Source organism: Balaenoptera ricei, chromosome 3 (genome assembly GCF_028023285.1).
Source record: "Balaenoptera ricei isolate mBalRic1 chromosome 3, mBalRic1.hap2, whole genome shotgun sequence".
Taxonomy (NCBI): domain Eukaryota; kingdom Metazoa; phylum Chordata; class Mammalia; order Artiodactyla; family Balaenopteridae; genus Balaenoptera; species Balaenoptera ricei.
Window position 1 is genome coordinate 56,122,223 of NC_082641.1, and position 25,620 is coordinate 56,147,842.

General features: G+C 38.7%; 1 protein-coding gene across 3 annotated transcripts in view; it reads left to right on the top strand.

The window, feature by feature from the left end:
• The window catches only part of NAIP (NLR family apoptosis inhibitory protein), a 39,556-nt gene that overhangs the window by 8,543 nt on the left and 5,393 nt on the right, over nucleotides 1-25,620 (top strand). For 2 of the 3 annotated variants that reach the window (XM_059916544.1, XM_059916543.1), the window contains exons 3-11: nucleotides 1,262-1,361; nucleotides 5,178-5,259; nucleotides 6,923-6,974; nucleotides 8,751-8,870; nucleotides 10,701-10,800; nucleotides 16,782-16,863; nucleotides 18,055-18,109; nucleotides 18,219-20,327; nucleotides 24,883-25,050. In XM_059916544.1, the coding sequence (XP_059772527.1) occupies nucleotides 1,262-1,361; nucleotides 5,178-5,259; nucleotides 6,923-6,974; nucleotides 8,751-8,870; nucleotides 10,701-10,800; nucleotides 16,782-16,863; nucleotides 18,055-18,109; nucleotides 18,219-20,327; nucleotides 24,883-25,050 (2,868 nt within the window). Of the gene's footprint in view, nucleotides 1-1,261; nucleotides 1,362-5,177; nucleotides 5,260-6,922; nucleotides 6,975-8,750; nucleotides 8,871-10,700; nucleotides 10,801-16,781; nucleotides 16,864-18,054; nucleotides 18,110-18,218; nucleotides 20,328-24,882; nucleotides 25,051-25,620 lie in introns of those variants that run through there. The other variant, XM_059916545.1, reaches the window with a different exon arrangement.

The window sequence follows — 25,620 nt, forward strand, 5'->3', positions numbered from 1 at the left end:
TATCCTAGCCACGCCATAAATGTTATGACAGATCTGAGTGAGAATTGTGATAACAAAAACAGCTATCATTTACTGAGTACCTACTTGATGCTAGGCACGGATTAAGCACTAATACTAATCTGACAAACTTGCCCTTTTCCCCCATTTCACAGTTGACTTCATTGAGGCTCAAAGAGCTTAAGAAATGTGCCTAAGGATAACCAACATGGACCTACTGTATAGCACAGGGAACTCTGCTCAATGTTATGTGGCAGGCTGGATGGGAGGGGAGTTTGGGGGACAATGGATACATGCATATGTATGGCTGAGTAGCTTTACTGTGCACCTGAAACTATCACAACATTGTTAATCAGCTGTACTCCAATATAAAATAAAAGTTTAAAAAAAAAGAAAATATTTCAATTCATCACAGGTACACTGCATAGTGCTTGGCACACAGTGTATGTTGGATATATGAAATGTTGTTACTATTGTTAATTAATTAATAGCAGAAGCTGAAGATATTCACCTTGATGGTGTTACCCAAGTTGGACCCAAGAAGAAAATTTAAGAGATTTCTGGTATAGAATTCCCCAGATGTCACAGTGTGCTTATCACTTATTTCTTCAAGATGTTATAGTTAATGTCCTAATTGACATAGAGACTGAAGCAGAGTAAAACACAGAAAAAACGGATCTTTCTGTCGTGTTCAAAAAGGTTGGAGTCTGTAGTTTGATTGTAATTTGCCTACCAGTTTGTGTACCATTTACATCTCAAAATGCCTTAAATCTCAAGTGAGTTTTCTTCTTAGTTTTGAAAGCTAGTGAGTTGATCCCTTTGTAGTTTCCCTAAAAACAATTGTCAGAAAAGAAAAATATACTTGTCAAATACAAATGTCAAATGTGAAGAAAAAAAAAAAGGAATGTGCCTAAGTTTCCACTGAAATTTCATAGCAAAGCTACAGCTTAGGTCTTCTAACTGTGCTTTACTTCATGAGTACGGGGATTCCTCTGCTTCCCCACTACTTCAGGGGTCATATTGAGTCCAACAGCTTAGAGTTCTGTGTGGGCCACATCTGAGAGGTGGGGTCCCAGGCTTCGGAAATGGTCACTTAGGGCAGTGGGGCTGTGGATGAGGATTCAGCCAGATGAGAGTGTGAGTGGGCAGATGGGATGGAGCGTGTCTCATTCATGCACAGAGCAGTCAACTTCTGGAGACACCCCTTCTGGACCATCCCATGGCGCTGTTGCCGGGCAATCTAAGTGTCTTCCTTCATATGCAGGTAAACGTGACACTGTACAGTGCTTTTCCTGTGGTGGCTGTTTAGGAAATTGGGAAGATGATGATGATCCCTGGAAGGAACATGCCAAGTGGTTCCCCAAGTAAGTAGATAAATATTTTTTGCTTGTAATTTTTTTTTAAGACAAAACAAAACTAAAGGCAAGAGTCACCTTCTCAGAGTAGAACCTTCAGTTTTGATCTTTCTCTCTCCTAAATTGGAACACTCCAGGATTTATTCAAGCAAGAAAGCCCTGATGATATCGTGAAAATTTTTAATTATATAATTTCAAAATAGTTTCTTACTGTTTTATTATCCAAAATACTAAGATATGTTTTGCCAAGTATAAGTTTCAGGATCTGCCTTAATAAACATGAATAATTTTCATAGGGATGATGTAAAATGGTACATAAAGGAAGTTGGAAAGTAAGACAATGTTTAAAACATTATTACAAATGGTTGCATGCACTGCTGAATATATACCAAATGAAAACATTGTATTTCAAAAACTCAGTAAGAGTTTTGATTATTACAATGGTCTTGAGTTCTCTGCTTAGAAAATGAAGTGTTTTTAAAAATTATTTCTAATGTTACGTTTACTAGTATTTTCTACCTGACTGTATCTACCAAATACAGATTCATTCCTTTAACAATTTTTAAAACTTTCATTTTGGAAAATTTCATATACAAGTAGAGAGAACACTTATCAACACATGGCCAAATCTTATTTCATCCATCTCTCACCCACTTCTTCCCCAGAAATAAAAATAACCAACTTATTTTAAAGCAAATCCCAGACATCATATAATGTCACTTGTTGATATTTTAGTATATAACTCTAAAATATAAGAATATTTTAAAGAAACATAACCACAGTATCATTCTGTCTTCTAAAGAGGATTATCAGTAATTCCTCAATAACATCAAATATCTGAGACAGTGTTCAAATGTCCACATCCCCCCAACTCACTTTCTCTTTGCCATTGGTTGATTTGAATCAGGATCCAAACAAGGTCCATACATTACATTTAGTTGATATATCTCAAGATTTTTAATTTACAGATTTCCTCCTCCCTGACTTTTTCTTGTCACTTACTCATGAAAGGAGCCATGTAGTCTGTCCTGTAAAACTGCCTACACTCTATGTTTGGCTGAATGTTTCTGTGGTGTCATTTAACATGTTTCTCTACTTCCTGTATTTCCTATAATCTAATAATTGGATCTAGCAGTGTGCTTCAGCTCATAGTTTATTTCTTTAACATATTTGTCATACACCTACCACATGCAAAGAAGTTTCTGGTTGGATCGTAGGTCAACCACAAAACAACTGGGCTGTTCTTTAGGTTTATAAGTCATCTTTCACATGGACAGCCATGCTCACAAAAATGGAAGTATGTCTGATATGTTAAGTGAAAAAAGCAATATGCAAAATAATGTGTAGTATAAGCCTTTAAAACCATTCAACCTATATATGGACTTGTTTGAAATATATATAGAAAAAGTTAAGAAAATATACAAACCAAACAATCGAACTCTTGAGGTTTGGGTTTGTCAGGAGATGAGGTGGAGAGGGATTTTCATATTTTACTTTGTTCACTTCTATCTTGTTTAAATTCTGGGAAACAAATATGTATTTCTTTTATGGTTGAAAAGAAAGTGAGGGGGTGGGAGGGAGGAAGGAAACAAAGGAGAGAAGGAAGAGGGGGAGAGAGAGAGATGGAGAGGGAGATTGGAAAGGGAGGGGAGCTCTTCCTGACAAGCAGATGAGATAGTTATAGGGATACAGGAAGCCAGATGGTTAAATACTTTGCATGTCATTCTGGTTCCTTGACCAATCAAGAATAGACACCCAGCCAATCATACTGAGTGTTGGCAGTGAACCACATGGGTGTGTACCGAGTGAATATCAGCCCTGGCTCTTGGGCACCTGTCGTAGCTGTAGCCTTAGCCAATGCTTCACTTATTCTCATGGCCACAATGCTTAGTGTCACTGGGTTATACACTGGGCAACTCCCAGCAGCACCATTCACATCAACCATCATGTGATGGTCTAACACCAACAAGAGTTGCACATCCTGTCTCGGGTGGCCCTGGTACACCTTCTCTGACGTAGGACTGAGGGAAAGGTGAGAAGCATAGGGAGAAGATGTGAGTCCAGCACTCAGCTCCAGAGGTAGAAGGAGCTAAGGTCTGCTGCTATCAATACAAAGGGCAGGGCAGAGCGCAGAGGCTCACAGATACACAGAGCCGGCCGCTTCCTGACCCCCCGACCCTAGCCACGTTACTGACCCTCTGAGTCTCGTGTGTAAAAATGAAAATGATAATCCATAGCTGGTAGGGTTGTTATAAGGGTGATAAGTAAAGTATATGGAGCAAATGCCTTGTAAAAACTCCTGTGTATTCCATGACCGTTTCACCTTCCACCTGTTTGTCATCATGAGCTTATGCTTAGCCAATACTTTTCAGAGCTGGAATTAGAACTAAGAATTCCCCAGTTTCTTGTTGGTTGTGCTCTAACCTTAGCTGTTTGGGCATCAATTTTGGCTTTGTTTGCTGCTTTTATAAACTACGGACACAATGTCTGAGTCTACTCCTACTCTTTAAAACGTAGTACTCAGTGTACTAAATAATTGTAAATAAATAAAATAAGCTGATCTTTATTGTATTTTTTTAAACATTATGTATATATTTGTAATTTATTTGTTATTTATTTTATTTTTGGCTGCGTTGGGTCTTCGTTGCAGTGCACGGGCTTCTCATTGTGGTGGCTTCTCTTGCTGCAGAGCACGGGCTCTGGAGTGCAGACTCAGTAGTTGTAGCTCGCGGGCTCTAGAGCACAGGCTCAGTAGTTGTGGCGCAAGGGCTTAGTTGCTCCACGGTATGTGGGATCTTTGCGGATCAGGACTCGAACCCGTGTCCCCTGCATTGGCAGGCGAATTCTTAACCACTGTGCCACCAGGGAAGCCCTTTGTTGTATTTTTTTAAAGAAGTAGTATCTATCGAGCACCTTCTCAATCCACACTAAGCATGTGGGGAGGGCCCCGTCCGTCACGTGCTATGTGGATTGTGTACGGATTTGGGTTGCGTACAGGTTTGGGGCTCTCCTCAGAAGGATCTGTACACCTAAAACCTGGGGACCTTAGCTACCCAGAGTGGTGGCCCTGGAGCAATATATGACTCAACTAGTGGAGTTCACTTTCTCATGTCTGTACAAGAGAACAGTGGCAAGATTGATCACTTCCCGTTAGTGGCAGGACTGGGACTATAATTCTGGCCTCCTGACTCTCAGCCCTCATGTTACTATAACATCACTAGAAAGGAACCTTACATTTGAATGAGAGAGATTTTTTTAAAAGTTAACTTAAAAATTGCTTCTGTTTTGTGGAAAGGGATGTGTTTTTAAAATGTATTCCATATGCTCTTTTTAAAAAATTCAATATATTAATTTCCATTGTATTTTTTTACAGAGTAGTGATATATGTTTTTCAGTGGATGAAATTTATTATTGTTTGTTATCCTTACTGCCAGTAACTTTCATTTAACCACAGGAACTAGATATAGTCACCATAGTTTAATTTAACAAAAAAAAACCCCCTCCAGTCTATATATTACTGTAAATCTGTCTCTTTGATTGAATTATATTTTGTTTCAAGAGAAAAGATAATCTGAAGATTTAGTTTTAAATTATTACACATGTTGTTAATGGAAATAATAATTATATGAGAATAATGATAATTGTCATAAGTTTTGGGGTAAATTTTTTGACAGTTTTATCAAAGTAAAATAAAATTGAGCAATTTAAAGCATACAATGCAGTAAGTTTTAACAAATGTTCATTGTGTCACTGCAGTTATATAAAGATACAGGACATCTCTATTACAGTATCAGGGTAAATTTTAATTCTGTTTATTAATTATAGATGTGAATTTCTTCAAAGTAAGAAATCCTCAGAGGAAATTACCCAGTATATTCAAAACTACAAGGGATTTGTTGGTGTCACGGTAATTTACAACAGCAAATTTTTTCTCAAGTTGGCTTTTGAGTACCTAATATCTGAATGAGAAGGGGGCGGCATCACTCTTTTGTCATGGGCTCTCCTTCTTTCTTCTTCCCTTATTTCATTCCCCTACCTCTCATTGGGCAGTTTGAAGAAAAGCATGTTCTCTTGGTCAACTAGAGCCCTCAGAATTTTTTTTCAGGGCTGCCTTTTGATTGGTCTGTCTGCCTTCCTGGTAGTCTTCCCCTCTTTGACTGAGGTCACCTCCCCTAGCTTCCCTTGGCCACCCCCATCTGAGTGCCCGCATAAGACATTCAGACCACTGCACACTACCACAGCGGGCCTCAGAGCTGGTTACTTTATGCTCTATCAGGAAGGCTTCCCTAGTGACAGGTGATGGGAAAACCCAGCTTAAATTGCTTAGGCAAAAATAGTGAATTTATTGGCTAACACGACTCAGATGAGAACCCTGCAGAAAACATGGCCTGAAAGTGGGGGAGGAGTGTTTCTTCAGAGAGCAATCTGGGTGCAATTTTCAGAGAAGAATCAGTTACTCAATACCTAACCACCCTTCTGAATCCAGTTTCCTTCCTATATCTCATACTTCTCATTAGTCAAAGGACCTCTGTGATATCTTGTTGTAACTTAGCTTTTGAGTTGGATCTCTGGAAAAACCGACCCGGAGACGGCTTCCTGTTGAGTATAAATAAACATTCACAGTTTTTTTTCTTCCCTTTACACTGCATAAAAAATTACAACATTAATAGAAATAATAATTAAAGGAATAATTCTCTAACAACACTGCTACTCAATCCAATGAAACTCTTCATTTGGGGGCAGGGGATGGAGGAGGGAGTTCTTTTTTTTTTTTTTCACACACACACAGTGTATTTTATTTTTACAAGAGATAAGTAGACTGATACCAAGCATTGTACATGGATGACCACAACAAAAGCAACAATGATTGCAATTACCAAACATGAAACACACTCATACTATGTCATAATATTGACATTCAGTCCACTAATCCTCCACTGTAACAGCTCCTTTACTTTGCAGTGAAAATTGATTTGTATGTTCTTTGCCTCTGAGTCCTTGTTGGATTTTTTTTTTTTTAAATTCAGACAGAAAGTCACAAAAATTATACTCATCCTCATCAGTTCACTCAGTCCCATGTAATTAATTTTTTTTTTCATCTTGATCTTTTGTTAGCACTTTTATGAGTTCATCAGTTTTTCATTAGAGTTCTGAAAATTCAGTTCTGCTTATTCATTCAGTTCAGCAGTACAGTCAGTTACCAGAAACCTGTACTTGTCAGAGTCTTTTCCATGAATTTCTTAAAGATGAAACCCTTTTATAGGAACATATTTGCAAAAGCATCAGAGTACACACAGAACTGTCTGTAAGGAGGGAGTTCTTTTAATTTTTATTCATAGATAGTTGTATGCTCCAAGTCGATAACTTGAATCTTTTAAAATTGAGGTATTGATGCATAATATTTGTTTCAGGTGCACAACACAATGATTCACAATTTTTAAAGGTTGTACTCCATTTATAGTTACTATAAAATATTGGATATGTTCCCTGTGCTGTACATTAGATACTTGTAGCTTATTTGTTTTATACATAGTAGTTTGTAGGATAACTTGAGTTTTAATTTTCTTCAGGGAGAACATTTTGTGAATTCCTGGGTCAAGAGAGATTTACCTATGGCTTCAGGTAAAGATTCAGATGTATTTCAAAAAGCTTTGCTTGTTTATTTCTTCTTCTGCTTTTTTTTTTTCAGCCTAATTTTTTTTTAACCCCTCCATTTTTCTCCTCATTTTATGGTGCCATAGTAATTTTTTTAAAAAACGTTTCATTAGAGATTTCTGGTCTCCTGGAGTAACTTAGTTTTTTAACATAAATGAGCATAGGGAAATATGTCAGGGTTGGGTCCTTGACTGAATTTTCTTTAAAACAATTAAGGTTTCTGGATAAAATGGTTTTGAAAACGTTCTTAAACGGATCAGTGTCTGTTAAGAAATCAAATGTGAAATAACAGAAAATAAATATTGGTCTCTGCCCCTAGTTCCTGGCACAGAGCTCCTAAAATCCATGTAATTTCCTAAGTGATAACATCATGAGGTGCATCTCTTGTTCTAATACTGGATCTTTGACGCTGTCCCTGACACAGAGCTCCTAAAATCCTTGTAAACTCCTAAGTGATAAGAACACTGGGAGCATCTTTGATTTCTAATGAGGTGATTCTGGGTGAGCTCCTGGATGGCTTCTGGATGGGAGCTGGTCACTGGAAAGAGCAAGCCATGATTAGAAGCTTGGAATTTTCAGCCCCATCCCCTATTCTTCAGAGCAGGGAGAGGGGTATAAATGGAGTTAATGATCGATCATGCCTGTGGGAGGAAGCCTCCATAAAAATCCCAGTAGTACAGGTTTCCAGGAGCCTTCAGGTACGTGAACACATCCACACTGGGAATGTGACACATTCCAACTCCATGAGGATAGAAGCCCCCAGATCTCACTCTATGAGCCAGTTCATCTGGCTGTTCATCTGTACCCTTGATCATATCCTTTACTAAACAAACGTAAGTGTTTCTCTGAGTTCTGTGATCCACTCTAACAAATGAAATGGGGTAGGAGCAGTGTTATGGGATTGAGCCTTTAACCTGTAGGATCTGATACTACTAAGTAGACAGTGTTGGAACAGAGTTAAATTGTAGGACACCCAGCTGGTGTTGCAGAGAATTGCTTACTGGGAGAAAACCCCCATACATCTTGTATCAGAAGTATCGTGAATGGGACAGTAGTGTGAGAATAAAGGAGACACACAGGAGGAAAAGACTGAGGTTTTTCCAGTACATTAAGTCATATTCCAATTAAAACTCAAGTGACAGCAGGAATCCTGGGGCTAAGTGGAATAATGAAGCAAGCTTTCATCTTAAGGAGTTTCGCAGTATCTAATTTTATTAACATATTTAATAAACATAAGTTGGTTTTCAAATCCTCAAAGGGTGCAGAAGACAAGAACCAAACCCCAGGGGCAGCCCAATGTGGAAAGTCTAATAGAAACCACCCCATAGAGTGGACACCCAAAGGGCAAGAAGCAAATCTGCCTGCTCTTAAGGGAGCTGCGAGGAAAATTTGTCTTTCTCAAATCTGATACTAACTTGGGGTGGAAGGGAAGCTCCTCTAGCTTTTTCTTGCTTTATCCTGATGCTATATGATGAAAAGATAATTAGAAAATATTGTATTATAAAAAAATTTGAATCTATATAGAAATAAGACCATAGTAAATCCCCACCATGCATCCACCACTCTGCTTCAACATGTGGTCAGTCTGGCCTTGCCTGTTTCTTCTTTTCTAATTCCCTCCTTCAATTATATTGAAGCAGACGCCAAACATATCATTCTGTCTGTAAATGTGAAAGGATAACTCAAACACTGATACTTGCAATATCAAAGCTTGCCGGTCTCACCATATGCTTTTTATTCAAGTGTGTTGCAATGGCAACATCTTTGCTAATGAAGAACTCCGACTGGACTCTTTCAAGAACTGGCCCCAGGCATCCCCTGTGGGAGCTGCAGCTCTGGCCAACGCAGGTTTTTTCTACATAGGTGAGTCAGCAGTTTGCCCCAAGCTCTTGCCTTGCTGCCCATTTAAACCCCACATACACTTCATGATCCTGGGCTCATATTTAACTAAGCTCAACAATCCCTACTTCTTTTCATTACTCCTTTTTTTTTAAAAAAAAATTATGTATTTAGGCTGCGCCGTGTCTTAGATGCAGCGCATGGGATCTTCATTGTGGCGTGCGGGATCTTTTTTTTAGTTGCGGCAGGTGGGCTCCCTAGTTGCGGCATGTGAACTCTTAGTTGTGGCCTGCGTGTGGGATCTAGTTCCCCTACCAGGGATTGAACCCGGGCCCCCTGCATTGGGAGCGCCGAGTCTTACCCACTGGACTGCCAGGGAATTCCCTCATTATTCCTTATATATTCCTTTTCCTTTCTGTGTCAGATGGCCATACCTACCTAAAAGAGGAGCTGGGACGTTTAACTTTTTTTCTGGGTAGCAATGTGCCCAGCTGAAAATTGGGGTTTCTGTTACTAAGGAAGAATGAGAGATAACTAGGAGTGTGGATAGCGGTTTTTGCCACACACTCCTTGGAAGAGAAAGTAAGGAAATTCCTTTTAATGATTCCTAAGCATGTAGAATCTTCCATCGGTTCATAGTATTCTCTCTTGAGCTGCTGGTCATCAGGGAGTTCCACTCTGTAATGCACAAAGAGCAGGCAGGTTCCCCTCAGCTAAACCTCTGCCAGAGGTACAATAAGGTGAAAGGATATTGTGTCCTTCCTGGGAACTTGCTGGCCTTCTTCAGACCAAACACACATGCTAAGTTACAGTGGAGGTCCATGTGGACCTTTTACAGAGGGGTCAAGTCAAGAATACCACAGAGCAGTACAGAGTAGGGGAATGTAGTGTTCACTCGAACCTAACAGACATGTTCCATTGGTAGAAAAAATCTTAATGCCTCACAGTCTTAAGCATTTGGAAAGGTGGTGTTCCACCCTTTCTTCCTGCTCTCTCCATTCTGTCTTCCTCTTGCCAGCCTTCCTCTAGGACCCTCTGTCCAGTGTCCTCACCCTCTTCCTTTTGAGCCTCCTCCTCTCCCCACAAATCCTAGGCATCTCACCCTTTCAGGGTCTTGCAAGCTCTAGGACCTCCTATTGTTATCCAGACACAAAGGGAGGTTTTCCTCTGCTCTGGCTTTACAATGCCTACAGGAGTCCAAGAAGAGAAGGAAGATGGTGGATGCTCCATTTCTAGTTCAGTGTTTTGGCAGATCCAAATGCCAATTTCCGTCCAAAGAAATAGAGTCTCACATGAAGACTTGATCCTACTTCTAGTGGGATAAACCTAGCAATAATGTAGTAAGAGGCATTTGATTCTTCACGAACTTACTTACATGAGAGTTGCTATATTTGCTCATATATATTTTCCTGAGCTCCAAATATTTTCTTTCTGATTTATTCATTAAATAAATAACTTACTGAGTGCCTAGTAAGTCCTAGGCACTCTTCTAGGTCCATGAGATTCATTAGGGAGCAAAACAGGAAAAAATCTCTTCCTTCATGGAACTTCAATTCCACATTCTGATTTGCAAATCTCTTGCTCCATAGAATGAGGAGGGGACAGGGAGAGGGTGTTAATCAGTGCATGGTACAGGTACATAGAAACATTGAATGATACTTGTTCATGACCCCATTGGTGAGAGAAGAGCCCTAAACAGAATATTTCCTCACTGGTGACCCAGTTTGTGACTTTGTCACAAAATCTGATTGAAAGTGCAAGTAGGGTTTTGCTAATAAAGGCCTGGTAGTTATTATGTGTGTCACTTGATAAATACACTGGCCAGTGGCACTGATCAAATTTCCTTACTTCTAGGTAAAAGCGACACTGTCCAGTGTTTTTCCTGTGGAGGATGTTTGTATAAGTTCGAGGAAGGTGATGACCCATTAGAAGGACACACCAAATATTTTCCCAAGTGAGTAGAATGAATGTTTAGTGTCTATGAATCTGGATGTATTGATACTTTAGCAGTTTTCCCCTCATTTTATATTCTGATTAAGTCTTTGCCCACCTCTCTGATTCTTACGATGAAGGATGAGTCTTTCTCTCTTTCATGCCCTTGCTTTCATGACCCCTTTCCCATCTAGCCTTCCTCTCACTATAGTCACAGCACAGTTTTGGTTCGATCATTATTTTCACATTACATGTTTACATTATCATGACTTCATAAAGGCGGAGCCTAGTAATAAATAATTTACCTTCCCTCCCTGTACCACTTCCAATTTTTGTAGTAAGTAACAATTGTCTTATTAGTATGTTTGCTTAGTTTTTTGGTTTTTGAGGTGAAATTCACACATAAACTATTTAAAAGTGCACAGTCCAGTGGCATTTAGTACATGCACAATGTTATGCAAGCACCCACTGCTAATTCCAAAACATTTTCATTATCCCAAAAGAGAACTCTGTACCCATTAAGCAGTCATTCCCTATCTCCCCAGTGCACCCTAGCTCCTTAGAGCTACCAGTCGGCTTTCTGTCTCTATAGATTTACTGTTCTGGATATTTCATGTAAATGGAAGCATGTAATATGATCTTTTGTATTTGGCTTCACTTAGCACAATGTTTTGAGGTTCATCTGTCTTGTAGAATGTATCAGTACTTCATTCTTTTTTATGGCTGAGATATATGTAATCGTATATGTGTATATATATGTATGTATTTCAGTTTCTCCATCTCCTCGCCAACACTTGTTATTTTCCTTTTTAAAAAATATACCCATTTTCTTAGTTTTAAAATGTATTTAGCACCAGTTCATCTTCAAATTCTCCCAAATGTTTAAATCTTCTCTCCGGTCATTCAAACTTGTAAGATAGCCCACCATTTTCATTTTCTTAGAGGAGTCTGTTGTGAAGTCTCTGACCTGCTTCAATATGAACTATTTGTCCTGTAGTCACCCTAGGATCCTGGGATCATTCTTCACGGTCATTCTAGGGATTCCTATTGCCTCTCTCCTGTGTTGTAGCTCCTGTTTCCTGGATCTACTGTCATCCTCTTCTTGGTTTATTCACTCACTTTGTTGTTGTTTTGTTTTGTTTAATTGTGGAATTGGATTATGTCTTTTTATTTTTTTGATTAATTTTTATCAGAGTATGTTGCTTTACAATATTGTGTTAGTTTCTGCTGTACAGCAAAATGAATCAGCTATACATATACATATATCCCCTCTTTTTTGGATTTCCTTCCCATTTAGGTCACCACAGTGCATTCGATAGAGTTCCTTGTGCTATACAGTATGTTCTCATTAGTTATCTATTTTATACATAGTGTCAATAGTGTATGTGTGTCAATCCCAATCTCCCAATTCCTCCCACCCCCCCCTCCCCCTTGTTATCCATACATTTGTTCTCTATTCCTTTTTCTGCTTTGCAAATAAAATCATCTATACCATTTTTCTAGATTCCACATGTATGTGTTAATATATGATATTTGTTTTTCTCTTTCTGACTTACTTCACTCTATTCATTCACTTTGGAACACTCCTCCACAGTTCCCTGGGAAAGACTGCATAAGCGATACATGTTATTAGCTTCCATTTAATGCATATATCTGAATATTTATACATTTTTTTCTCACACTCGTTTGGTAGTTTAGCTAGTTATAGAATTCCAGGTTGGAAGTCATTCTAATTCTAAGTTGTACAGACATTGCTATATTTTCTAATAGCTTCCAATACTGCTGTTGAAATTCCATGTCTTTCTGATTCTTAATCCTTTTATTGCAAAGTACTTTTTCCCATCCTGGATGCATTTAGGATTTTCTGTTTGTTTCTAGTGTTCTAAAATTTCATGAATAAATGGCTACTTTTTAATATTTATTTTCTGTAGCTCTTTAACCTTTTTTTTTTTTTTGGCTTATTTTTCACTCACCAAACTCTTCAAAAATGTTCAACTGTAAGAGAACATTTTTTTGTTTTCACTTTGTAATTAGTAAGTGCTCTTCCAGAAATAAATATTAATACAAACAGGTCTTAAATACTTCCATCTAATTCTAAGATGCTAAAGAGGATACAGTTTTGAAGGTGTTTTGACAGAAGTAGTTGTGTTTTTTTCTTTCTTATTTGGATTTAGTATTTTGTAAATTTTTAAACAGTGGGGATATTCTTCTTAATTCTTGGAAAAATAAGCTAGGATGCAGTCTAATTTTATTTAGAACCTCTTTTGGACTCTATCAACTCCCTTTTTGTATGGCTTTTTATTTTTCCTCTGCCTTTTTTGTTTGTTTGTTTTCTGGTTTTTGTTGTTGTTTTTGTTTTTTGGTGCTCCATGTGAGGCTCAAATTTTCTGCCTCTTTTTTAAAATCACAAAGTACGATGCATTTAAAGGAGTACCTAAAATATTTATGTATGATTTAAAGGACAATTAACAAAGAAACAAATGAACCCAGCACTAAAGTTAAGAAATTGAATATTATCAAGTCCTTAGAATGCTACTGTGTGCCCACCTTCCCAATTCTGATTATATCCTTGTCCCTCCAATTCAGAGGTAAACATGATCCTGAAATTTGGGTTAATTGTTCCTTCTTCTCCTAATGGTTTCACCAACTACATGTGTATCATTAAACACATTTAACTTTGCCTATTCTTGAAGTTCAAATAAACGGAAGCATACTGCATGGTTTTTCTGTGATGACTGACTTATTTTACTCAAACTTTACACAGAGTTTTTGAGACTCATTCATAATTATGTATAGAGTTGTAGTTCACTTGTTCTCATTGCTATATAGTATATTGTTTTATGAATATATAATTTATCCATTCTATTCTCGATTCAACATCTGGGTTGTTTTCAGAGTGTTGCAATTCAAATAATGCCACTATGAACCCTCTTGTACATAATTCCCAGTACTCATATGTGTTTCTCCAGGATGCATAACCAACCATGGAATTGCAGTGTAATAGGGTTTGCACATATTCAACTTTACTAGATTATGCAAAACTTTTCTTAAAGTGGTTGTTCTGATTTATATTCTCACTAGCATAGATGTTTCCATTCTGTCTGCTTCCTCACTAATTTAGTAATGCCCAAATTTTAATTTTGGTCAATCTAATTACTAGTAATGTTGAGCATATTTTCATATTTTCCCATACAGTTTCCTTGTTCTTTTTCTTCAGGACCATATCTTGGCTATTCTTTGCCCTTTCCTCTTTCATATTCAGAGAATATATGAAATGGCCCTCTTTATCTCTCATAGTACTCCTTTTTCTTAAGTCTTTATCTGATATTAATATATGTAGCTACTCCAGCTTTTGTATAGTTTTTACATGATACTACCTTTTTTGAAAGCGTTTTACTTTTTTTTTTTTTGGCCACGCTGCGTGGCTTGAGGGACCTTAGTTCCCCGACCAGGGATTGAACCCAGAGAGCATCGAGTCCTAACCACTGGACCACCATGGAATTCCCGAAATCATTTTACTTTTAATCTATGACTTTATATTTATGACTTTATATTTAAGGTGAGTTTCTTGTAGGCAACATAGTTGGGTCTTGCTTTTTTTTAACAGTCTGACAATATCTGCTTTCTTTTTTGTTGTTGTTGTTTGTTTTTGTTTGTTTGAGTTTTTTTGGCCGTATTGCCAGCTCATGGGATCTTAGTTCCCTGACCAGGGATCTAACCTGGGCCCCTGGCTGTGAGAGCTCAGAGTCCTAGCCACTGGACCCCCAAGAAATTCCCCAATATCTGTTTTCTAATGGGAGTGTTTAGAACATTTACATTTAATATAATTATTAATATGGTTGGATTTAAATCTACTATTTTGCTATTTGTCTTCTATTTATCCCATCTCTTCTTTGTTTCTTCTTCTTTTCCTGACTTGCATTTGAGTATTTTTTAGTATTCCATTTTATCTCTATTGTTGGCTTTTTAGATGTACATCTTTATCTTTTTAGTACCTGCTCTAGAATCTACATAATGCATATTTAACACATCACAGTCATGTTCAAATAATATTATCACAGTTGACATATAATGTATGAACCATATAACAGTATACTTCTATTTTCCCCCTCCTATTGTGATTTTGTTTTCATATATTTTTACATCACATATATTCTAAATCTCACAATATAGTGTTATATCTTTGCTTTAAAAATTATCTTTTAAATACATTTTAAAAAGAGAAAAAATGTATTTCTTATTTACCCATTGAGTTACCATCCCTGGCACACTTCATTCCTTTGGGTAGAACCAAGTTTCCATCTGTTATCATTTTCCTTTTAACTGAAGAACTTCCTTTAACATTTCTTGTAGTGCTGATCTGCTGGCAACTAACTATACTGGCTTTACTTGTATGAAAATGCCTGTATGTTACCTTCCTTCAGAGTCCTTTTCCTTGATGGGTCTATCTGCATAGTGACCTTGGACAGAAGCATTTGAAGTCCTACTAGCTATTTTCCTGTAGCTACCCTTCTATTCCTGGGCTCATCTTCAAGTAGGAAGATAAAAATGATGTGTCCTCTTGCTTTATCTCCTGCTTTCCTGTAATTTAGCAGCATAAAAATAAACCAAGATAGTTGTTTCTAGTTTTATCATTTACCTACTGACATTTATAGTTCTCACCTATCCAAGTTAATGATTGTGGGTAGAGCTCTTTAGAATTTTCTTCCTTGGTTCTTCAGGCAGACATCATACCTGAATTTAGAAGGTATTTTATGTTCCAGTTTCATGATGTCTAGCAAATTGTTTTTAGAGAGTATGTTTATGGCCATTCTTTAGTCTTCATATTGATGGAGTTTTTTTCTAAAATAAACTTTTTTTTTTTTTAATATTTTATTTATTTATTTATGGCTGTGTTGGGTCTTCGTTTCTGTGCGAGGGCTTTCTCCAGTTGTGGCAAGTGGGGGCCATTCTTCATCGCGGTGCGCGGGCCTCTCACTGTCGCGGCCTCTCTTGTTGTGGAGCACAGGCTCCAGACGCGCAGGCTCAGTAATTGTGGCTCACGGGCCCAGTCGCTCCGCGGCATGTGGGATCCTCCCAGACCAGGGCGCGAACCCGTGTCCCCTGCATTGGCAGGCAGACTCACAACCACTGCGCCACCAGGGAAGCCCAAATAAACTTTTTATTTGGGAATAATTTTTGACTTAGAGAAAAGGTGAAAAGATAATACAGAGAGTTCCTATATTCCCACACCCAGTTTCCTCTAATACTAACACCTTATATTATCCTGGTACATTTGTTAAAATTTAAAAACCAACACTGGTACATTGCTACCAACTCCAGATGTTATACGTATTTCACCATTTTTTCTACTAATGTCCTTTTTGTTGTCATTATTCCAGAATCCATAGATAGAGCTGTCTTCTCTATTTTTTTTTCCTTTAGCTTCATTTTAGTTGGTTTCATGGATGAGTGTTAAATATGCTCCCATTCCACCAAATTGGCTGGTTATGCCCACCATTACTTTATGAACCATTTATATCTCTACTGCTGAGATTTACAGTCTACATGTCTTGTTTGATAAAGACACTGACAGAATCACTGGAAATGTTAATTTTATACTTAATTTTTGCCACTAAAACTCTAACAGTGTTTTTGAAAACCTGATGCAAATGCTTAATTGCATACAACTATTTTTTAAAATTAATTAATTAATTAATTAATTTTTGGCTGCATTGGGTCTTCGTTGCTACGTGCAGGCTTCTCATCACAGTAGCTTCTCTTGTTGCGGAGCACAGGCTCTAGGTGCACAGGTTTCAGTAGTTGTGGCATGTGGGCTCAGTAGTTGTGGCTCACAGGCTCAGTAGTTGTGGCGCATGGACTTAGTTGCTCCGCAGCATGTGGGATCTTCCCGGACCAGGGCTCGAACCCGTGTCCCCTGCATTGGCAGGCGGATTCTTAAACACTGCGCCACCAGGGAAGTCCCATACAATTATTTTTATAACTTTTAACTTTTGTGCTTAGTTGTCAGTTTCTCCAAAATATGAAGTGCTCTGCAGAAGTAATTCCAGACCTTCAGAGCCATGGTGAACTTTCTGACTTAACGGTATGAACACCACCTTGTTTATTTTCAGAGTGTGTGATCATGTGATTAAAAACTGTTTTTGAACAGGAACTGCTCATCATAAAAAAAATAAATAAATGAATTCTACAAATATCTGTTAAGCACCGATCATGTGCCAGTTGCAGATGGGGATGCTACAATAAACAAAACATAATACCTAGTTTCATGAAATGTAGAGTCAATCCCTTCTACTTTGAGGCCCAGACTCGTTTGGACCTCAAAGTTGATTAGCGTCCAGGCTACCTGGATTCCATCTGTGATCATCATTTGGAGGACAGTAAGGTCTGACTTGGTAGTTGGCCTTTCTCAAAGCTGGGAAGATATGTTTCTTTTACAACAGCAACCAACCAACCAAATCAAAAATACAGATTAATAGGTTGACCCCTTTTTAAACTGAGAAATTCTACATAGTTCTCTAGGAGATTAGCCACTGCCAATTTAATACACACACACCCCTTATTTGAGGCTGTATGTTAGGTGTATTATGTTCATCATCCCCCCAAAAGAAAACAAGGTAATTTGTCGTTCACTTGATTCATCTTTGCTCATCCCCCCACCTCCTTTAAATAGCTTATTTTAAAAAAATATTTATTTATTATGGCTGTGCTGGATCTTAGTTGTGGCATGTGGGATCTTTTAGTTGTGGCACGGAGGCTCATAGTTGTGGCATGTGGATTCTTAGTTGCGGCATGCGTGCAGGATCTAGTTCCCCGACCAGGGATGGAACCCAGGCCCCCTGCACTGGAAGCTGGAGTCTTACCCACTGGACAACCAGGGGAGCCCCTTAAATAGCTTATTTTTAAAGGAAGAAACATAACCTTCCTATATCCCAGGTATGTAATATTTAAAAAACTGTTGATAACTAAGATCAGAAGTTGCACCTAATGATTTCTGGAGGGTCCGTCTTGCTCTAGACACTGTGATTCTAACCACCTGGATGGTAATCACGGCCCAAGTCACCCATGGAATGAACTGTTTGGATATCACCCAGGAGCACACGCTTGCGTGTGTTTGCAGATCACTTATTGTTTCATATTTGTAGCACTCCTCCCTGCAACTGGCATAAATACTTGAGGGTGGGTTGGGTTTAGAAAATGTCTGGTCCCTAATTGTAATTCAAAGCCCCACCCTCTTATACAAATGTTGATTTAATAGAGGATTTTCTTTTCAAAGGAAACTACAAGTGAAAGCAATCTTGAAGAGTCAGCAGTGAGTTCTGTAGTGCCAGGTAAGGATCTGGAAGTAGCACATGGGATTATATGAATGTGTACATATATTTCTACGTAGGGGATTTTAAAAGAGTATTTATAACTGTGCCTCCTTGCTTTTCTCCACAGAGGTGGCCCATGGTGAAGCCCAGTGGCTTCAGGAGGCAAAGAGTCTAAGTGAGCGCCTGAGAAAAGCCTACACCAGTGCCCCTTTCTCCCACATGTCTTTGCTTGAGGTCTCTTCCTGTCCAGCCACCGATCAGCTGCTGAGTTGTGATCTGTCCCTTGCTTCAAAACACATCATCAGTACTGTGCAGGAGCCTGTGGTGTTGCCTGAGGTCTTTGCTAACTTGAACTCTGTCGTGTGTGTGGAGGGTGAAGCTGGTAGTGGAAAGACGGTCCTCCTGAAGAAAGTAGCTCTTCTATGGGCATCAGGATGCTGTCCCTTGTTACACAGGTTCCAGCTGGTTTTCTACGTCTCCCTTGGCTCTACCAGACTGGACCAGGGGCTGGCCAATGTCATTTGTGACCAGCTCCTAGAGACAGAAGGATCTGTTACTGAAATGGGCCTGAGGAACATCATCCAGCAGTTAAAGAACCAGGTGTTATTCCTTTTGGATGACTACAAAGAGATGGGCTCAATCCCCCAAATCATACAGAGGATGATTCAAAAAAACCATTTGTCAAGGACCTGCTTATTGATTGCTGTCCATACAAACAGGGCCAAGGACATCCGCCGATACCTAGATACAATTCTAGAGATCAAAGCGTTTCCCTTCTGTAATACCATCTATATATTACGGAAGCTCTTTCCAGACAATTTGACCCGTCTGCGAAAGTTTATGATTGACTTTAGAATGAATGAAACATTGCTGGGAATTCAGAAAACTCCCTTCGTCGTAGCAGCAATCTGTGCTAATTGGCTTCGGTATCCTCTTTGTCAGTCCTTTGATGATGTGGCTGTTTTCAAGTCCTATATAGAATGCCTTTTCTTAAAGCACAAAACTGCAGCTGACCTTCTCAAGGCAACTGTGTCCTCCTGTGGCGAGCTGGCCTTGAAAGGGTTTTTTTCATCTTGCTTTGAGTTTAGTGATGATGATCTCATAGAAGTAGGGATTGGTGAAGATGAAGATCTAGCCATGTACCTGATGAGCAAATTCACAGCCCAGAGACTGAGGCCAGTCTATCAGTTTTTGAATGCTGCATTCCAAGAATTTCTTGCTGGGATGAGGCTGACTGAACTCCTGGATTCAGATAGGCAAGAGGATCAAGATTCGGGACTTCGTTATTTGAAACAAATTAACTCAACCATGATGGCTATAGGTCCCTATGAAAATTTTTTGAACTATGTCTCTTGCCACCCTTCAACAAAGGCAGGGCCAACAGTTGTATCCCAATTGCTTCTTTTGGTGGATAATCAAGAGACACTGGAGAATATATCTGAAAATGATGACTACCTGAAGCATCATCCAGAGATTTCAGAGAAGATGCAGGTTCTCAGGGTGTTGTGGCAATACTCTCCAGAAGATTACCTTTCACTGGTTTCAAAACATTTATTGGCTCTGGCTATAAAAATTGCTTATCGAAGCAACACTGTTGCTGCCTGTTCTCCATTTATTTTGCAGTTCCTTCGAGGGAGAACCCTGTCTTTGAGTGTGCTTAAGTTACCGTATTTTTTTGACCACCCAGAAAGCCTGTTATTGTTGGGGAGCATCCGGGTCTCCATAAGAGGAAATAGGTTACCCAAATCAGATTTTTCATTCCTGGAAAAAAGTTTTGACAAATCCCAGGCACCAACTATAGATCAGGACTATGCTTCTGCCTTTGAACTTGAGAGTGAATGGAAGCAGAATTTAGTTGAAAAACAGGAAACCATGAACCGTTTTCTGAACATGCAACTCAAGGCACCAGCAGATATCAGCACTGGCTATTGGAACCTTTCTCCAAAGCAGTACAAGATTCCCCTTCTGGAAGTTCGTGTGACTGGTACTGATGCTGTGGATCAGGAGATGCTAAGATTTCTAATGAAAGTTTTCTCAGCTTCACAGCGCATTGAACTCCACTTGACCAGCAGCGGGGGTTTTATTGAAAGCATCCGCCCAGCTCTTGAGCAGTATAAGGCCTCGTTCACCAAGTGCTCCATAAGCCAATTTGAGCTGAGTGCAGTAGAACAGGAATTGCTTCTCACTCTGCCTTCCCTAGAATCTCTTGAAGTCTCAGAGACAACCCATCTACAAGGTAAACCTGCACCTGTTTTAGATGACTGTGAGGATGTGTACTTTTATCTTCTCACTCTTAGTTTTAGGTGGATGAAAACTTCTGGAAGTGTGAGACCATAAACCCTTGCTGATTGAACAGATATAAAATAAATCTTTACTAACTTATTTCTGTCAGTAATATGAATTAGTGAAAGGCTTCCAAATAACAGAATGGCTTTCAAACTCTGATAAAAATAATAAAATGACTAATGAAGTCTCTTAATAAACAAATGACTTGTTATTAGTAAAAGAATGATCTATATGTAAATGATGCTTGAGAATTACCCTCACCCCACCTGCTTCATGGAAGAAAGGGCTTGTACTCTGGGACATAAACAAGTGGGAAGTAGTATCTCCCAGTTATTTGTGTCTCCTTTCACTTGTCTAAGCAGTGTTTGAGAGTTTTCAGTGTAGACTTTATCATCTTTCATTAAATTTATTCCTAGGTACCTGTGTTTTTGATACTCTTGTAAATGGTATTTCAATTTTTTCATTTTCTGATAGTTGCTAGTATGGGTTTGATTTTCAGCAGTTTGTTAAATGCCTAGATGTGCTTTGCTTTGTATCTATCTTACTTGAGGGTCACTGAACATTTTTTTGGATCTGTGGGTTGATATTTATCATCAAATTTAGAAAAATTTTGTTTTTTCAAATATTTTTTATCATGGTAAAACATACATGAAACTTTAAAAGCATTTTTCAGTATACAATTCAGTGGCATTAAGTACAATTACAGTGTTGTGCAACCATCACCACTGTCCACTTCCAGAACCTTTTCATCATCCCCAACTCTGTACCTATTAAACAATAACTCCTGCTTCTCCCCAGCTGCTGATGTCTCTACGAATTTGTCTATTCTATTTCACGTAAGTGAATCCATACAACATTTTGTCCTTTTGTGTCTGGCTTCTTTCACGTTTTTAAGGTTCATCCATGTTGTAGCATGCGTCAGAACTTCACTACTTTTATAGCTGAATAATATTTCATTGTATGTATATATCACATTTTAAATCAATTCATCTGTTGATGGACACTTGCACTGTTTATTCTGGCTAAAGTTGCCATGAACATGGGTGCACAAATATTACTTTGAGACCCGACTTTCAATTCTTTTGGATATATACCCAGAAGTGGAATTATTGGATATTAATGATAGTAATTCTATTTTAATTTTCAAGGAAACTCCAAACTGTTTTCCACGCTGGCTGCAGCATTTTTCATTCCTACAAGCAATGTACAAGGGCTCCAGTTTCTTCACATCCTCAATGCTTTTTTGTTTTTTTTAAATCAGAGACATCCTAATAGGTGTGAAATTGTATCTCACGTTGGTTTTGATTTGCATTTTCCTAATGACTAATGCTGTTGAGCATCTTTTCATGTGCTTATTGGCTGTTAGTGTGTCTTTTTTGGAGACAGTCTATTAAATCCTTTTGCCCATTTAAAAAAATTGAAGTGTAGTTTATTTACAATTTTGTGTTAGTTTCTGATGTACAGCAAAGTGATTCAGATAGTGTGTGTGTGTGTGTGTGTGTGTGTGTGTGTATATATATATATATATATATATAAACTTTTTCAGATTCTTTACCATTATAGATCATTACGAGATATTGAATATAGTTCCCTGTGTTATACTGTAGGCCCTTGTTTATTTTATACATAGTAGTCTATATCTGTTAATCTCAAACTCCTAATTTATCCCTCCCTCCCTCCCCTTTCCCCTTTGTTAACCATAAGTTTTTTTCTATGTCTGTGAGTCTATTTCTGTTTTGTAAATAAGTTCATTTGTATCACTTTTTTAGATTCCATGTAGAAGTGATATCATATGATATTTGTCTTTCTGTCTGACTTACTTCATTTAGTATGATAATCTCTAGGTCCATCCATGTAGCTGCAAATGGCATTATTTCATTCTTTTTTATGGCTGAGTAATATTCCGTTGTGTGTGTGCATCACATCCTCTTTATCCAGTCATCTGTTGATGGACATTTAGGTTGCTTCCATGTCTTGGCTATTGTAAATAGTACTGCTGTGAACACTGTGGTGCATGTACCCTTTCAAACCATGGTTTTCTCCTGATACATCCCCAGGAGTGGGATCGCTGGATCATATGGTAACTCTATTTTTAGTTTCTTTTTTTTTTTTTGGCTGCGTTGGGTCTTCATTGCTGCGTGCAGCCTTTCTGTATTTGCAGTGTGCGGGCCTCTCATTGTGGTGGCTTCTCTTGTTGTGGAGCACGGGCTCTAGGAGCGCGGGCTTCAGTAGTTGTGGCTTGCAGGCTCTAGAGCACAGGCTCAGTAGTTGTGGTGCACAGGCTTAGTTGCTCCACAGCATGTGGGATCTTCCTGGACCAGGGATTGAACCCATGCCCCCTGCATTGGCAGGCAGATTCTTAACCACTGCGCCACCAGGGAAGTCCCTATTTTTAGTTTTTTAAAGAACCTCTTTACCGTTTTCCATAGTGGCTGTACCAATTTACATTCCCACCAACAGTGTAGGAGGGTTTCCTTTTTTCCACATCCTCTCCAGCATTTATTTTTGGAGACCTTTTTTTTTTTTTTTAATTTTATTTATTTATTTATTTTTGGCTGCGTTTGGTCTTCGTTGCTGCGCGCGGGCTGCTCTTCATTGCGGTGTGTGGTCTTCTCATTGCGGTGGCTTCTCTTGTTGCAGAGCACAGGCTCTAGGTGTGCGGGCTTCAGTAGTTGTGGCTCGCAGGTTCAGTAGTTGTGGCTCGTGGGCTCTAGAGCACAGGCTCAGTAGTTGTGGTGCACGGGCTTAGTTGCTCTGTGGCATGTGGGATCTTCCTGGACCAAGGCTTGAACCCGTGTCCCCTGCATCGGCAGGCGGATTCTTAATCATTGCACCACCAGGGAAGTCCCTATTTGTAGACTTTTTGATGATAGCCATTCTGACCATTGTCAGGTGATACCTCATAGTTTTGATTTGCATTTCTCTAATAATTAGCAATGTTGAGCATCTTATGTGCTTGTTAGCCATCTGTATGTCTTCTTTGGAGAAATGTCTCTTTAGGTCTCCTGCCCATTTTGTGATTGGGTTGTTTGTTCCTTTGTCCATTTTTTAAATTGTGTTGTCTTTTTGTTTTGAGTTATAGGAGTTCTTTGTATAATTAAATCTTTATTGGACACTTGGTTTTAAAATATTTTGTCCTGTAGATTGCCCTTTTCACTGTCTCAATAATGTACTTCAATCTGTAAAGTTTCAAATTTCAAGGAAGTCCAATTTGTGTTTTTCTTTTGTGCTAGTGCTCTTGGTAGCATATCTAAGAACCTATTGTCAAATCCAAGGTCATGAAGATTTATTCCTGTTTTCTTCTAAGAGTTGTATGGTTTTAGCTCTTATATTTAGGTTGTTGATTCATTTTTTAAAATTTTTTTATTTTTTATTTTTATATTTCTGGCTGTGTTGGGTCTTCGTTTCTGTGCGAGGGCTTTCTCCAGTTGTGGCAAGTGGGGGCCACTCTTCATCGCGGTGCGCGGGCCTCTCACTATCGGGGCCTCTCTTGTTCCGCAGCACAGGCTCCAGATGCGCAGGCTCAGTAATTGTGGCTCACGGGCCTAGTTGCTCCGCGGCATGTGGGATCTTCCCAGACCAGGGCTCGAACCCGTGTCTCCTGCATTGGCAGGCGGATTCTTAACCACTGCGCCACCAGGGAAGCCCTTGTTGATTCATTTTGAGCCAATTCTGTATATGGTAGTGGGAAGTAAGGGTCCAACTTCTTTGCATGGAGAAATTCAGTTGTCCCACCCTCATTTGCTGAGATGTCTTTGTGAATCCAGAGTGTAGTACAGGGCTTCTCATATAATAGATGAGAAATAAAATATTGCCTGCCATATCAGTAAACAAAGGATGTTGTAGCTATCAGCAATTGCAGCCACCCCTGCTAGTGAGCCCTGCGGAAACTCAGGAAGGAAACAAAGAATACCTGCCATCTAACAGTCATCAGACTGCAGCCACCCCAAAGGGTGCAGCTTGAAGAAACTCAGGATGTGAAAGCACAGGATACTGGCCCCAGATAGCTGAGGTGCATATCAAAAGAATGATTTTAGTGACCCCAGATTCTTGCATCTTCCCATACATAGAAAAGTGCTAAATTCCTTAACTTGAGATATCTAGTTTTCTTTTATTAACAGTAATCTTTTGTTCTGACTACCTGCCTTTGTTGCAAAACGCCTATATATCCTAGCTCCCCGCCTCACCTCCTTGGAGCAGTTTTCTCAGGATTACTTGAGATGCTGCCTCCCAGACTTGAAGTCCTAAGAATGCCCACCGAATAAAACATAACTCAAAACTTTTAGGTTGTGCATTTTTTTTTTTTTTTTAGTTGACACAGATAATCAGTAAATGCTGCAGAAAGCATTATCTTCATATATGTGCTTTCTAAAAAGGAAGTCTTATGGTATGTGAAAGGTTTTCATTTGAAATATGAAAATAGTTTGATGAATCAAATGACAGTTTGAAATTTTCCATTTGGAACTCTTTAGATTAATAATGGGAAACTGTGTGCTACTTTCTAGATCAACTCTTTCTTAGTTTGGACAAGTTCTTGTGCCTGAAAGAACTGTCTGTGAATCTGGATGATAAACGAGATGTTTTTTCAGTCATTCCTGAAGAATTCCTAAATCTCCACCATATGGAGAAATTATTGATCCGAATTTTAGCTGAATACGGTCCTTCCAAACTAGGTAAGTGTGGCACTTTGATTTACTTGTTTTTATATCACTTGGAAAACCTACTTGGCCAATAATTTATTTAAGTTAAAGCTTCTGTGGATCTGAGGGTGTAGCCTGTATCCAAGGTAAATTGTGGGAATAGCACTTGTTGTCATTAAAAAATGACAGCTATTTGTAATTATTGAGCTGTTACTACATGGTAGGAATTGTTCTAAGCACTTTATAAATATTAACTCATTTAACCTTCATACCCATTCTACAAGGTAAATACTGTTATATTCTCATTTTTACAGTTGGGGAAATGGAGTTATAGAGGTTAAATATTGATAATTTGCTCAAGGTCACCCAGATAAGAAAATGGTAAATTTGCAATTAAACACAAGAATTCTGACTATTAAGTCTGAGCTCTTAACCAGTGGTATATACTGCCTCTCCAAAAATAGTTTGTAGAGTTCTTTTGTTTTTGTTCAAGTTGCTCTTACATTGCAACTTAGAGATCTGCCAGATAAGAGGGAAGGAAATCTGATGATTGGTAGTAATCAGAAGCCTTTCCCTGTTTCTCATCAGCCTATTCTCATGGTT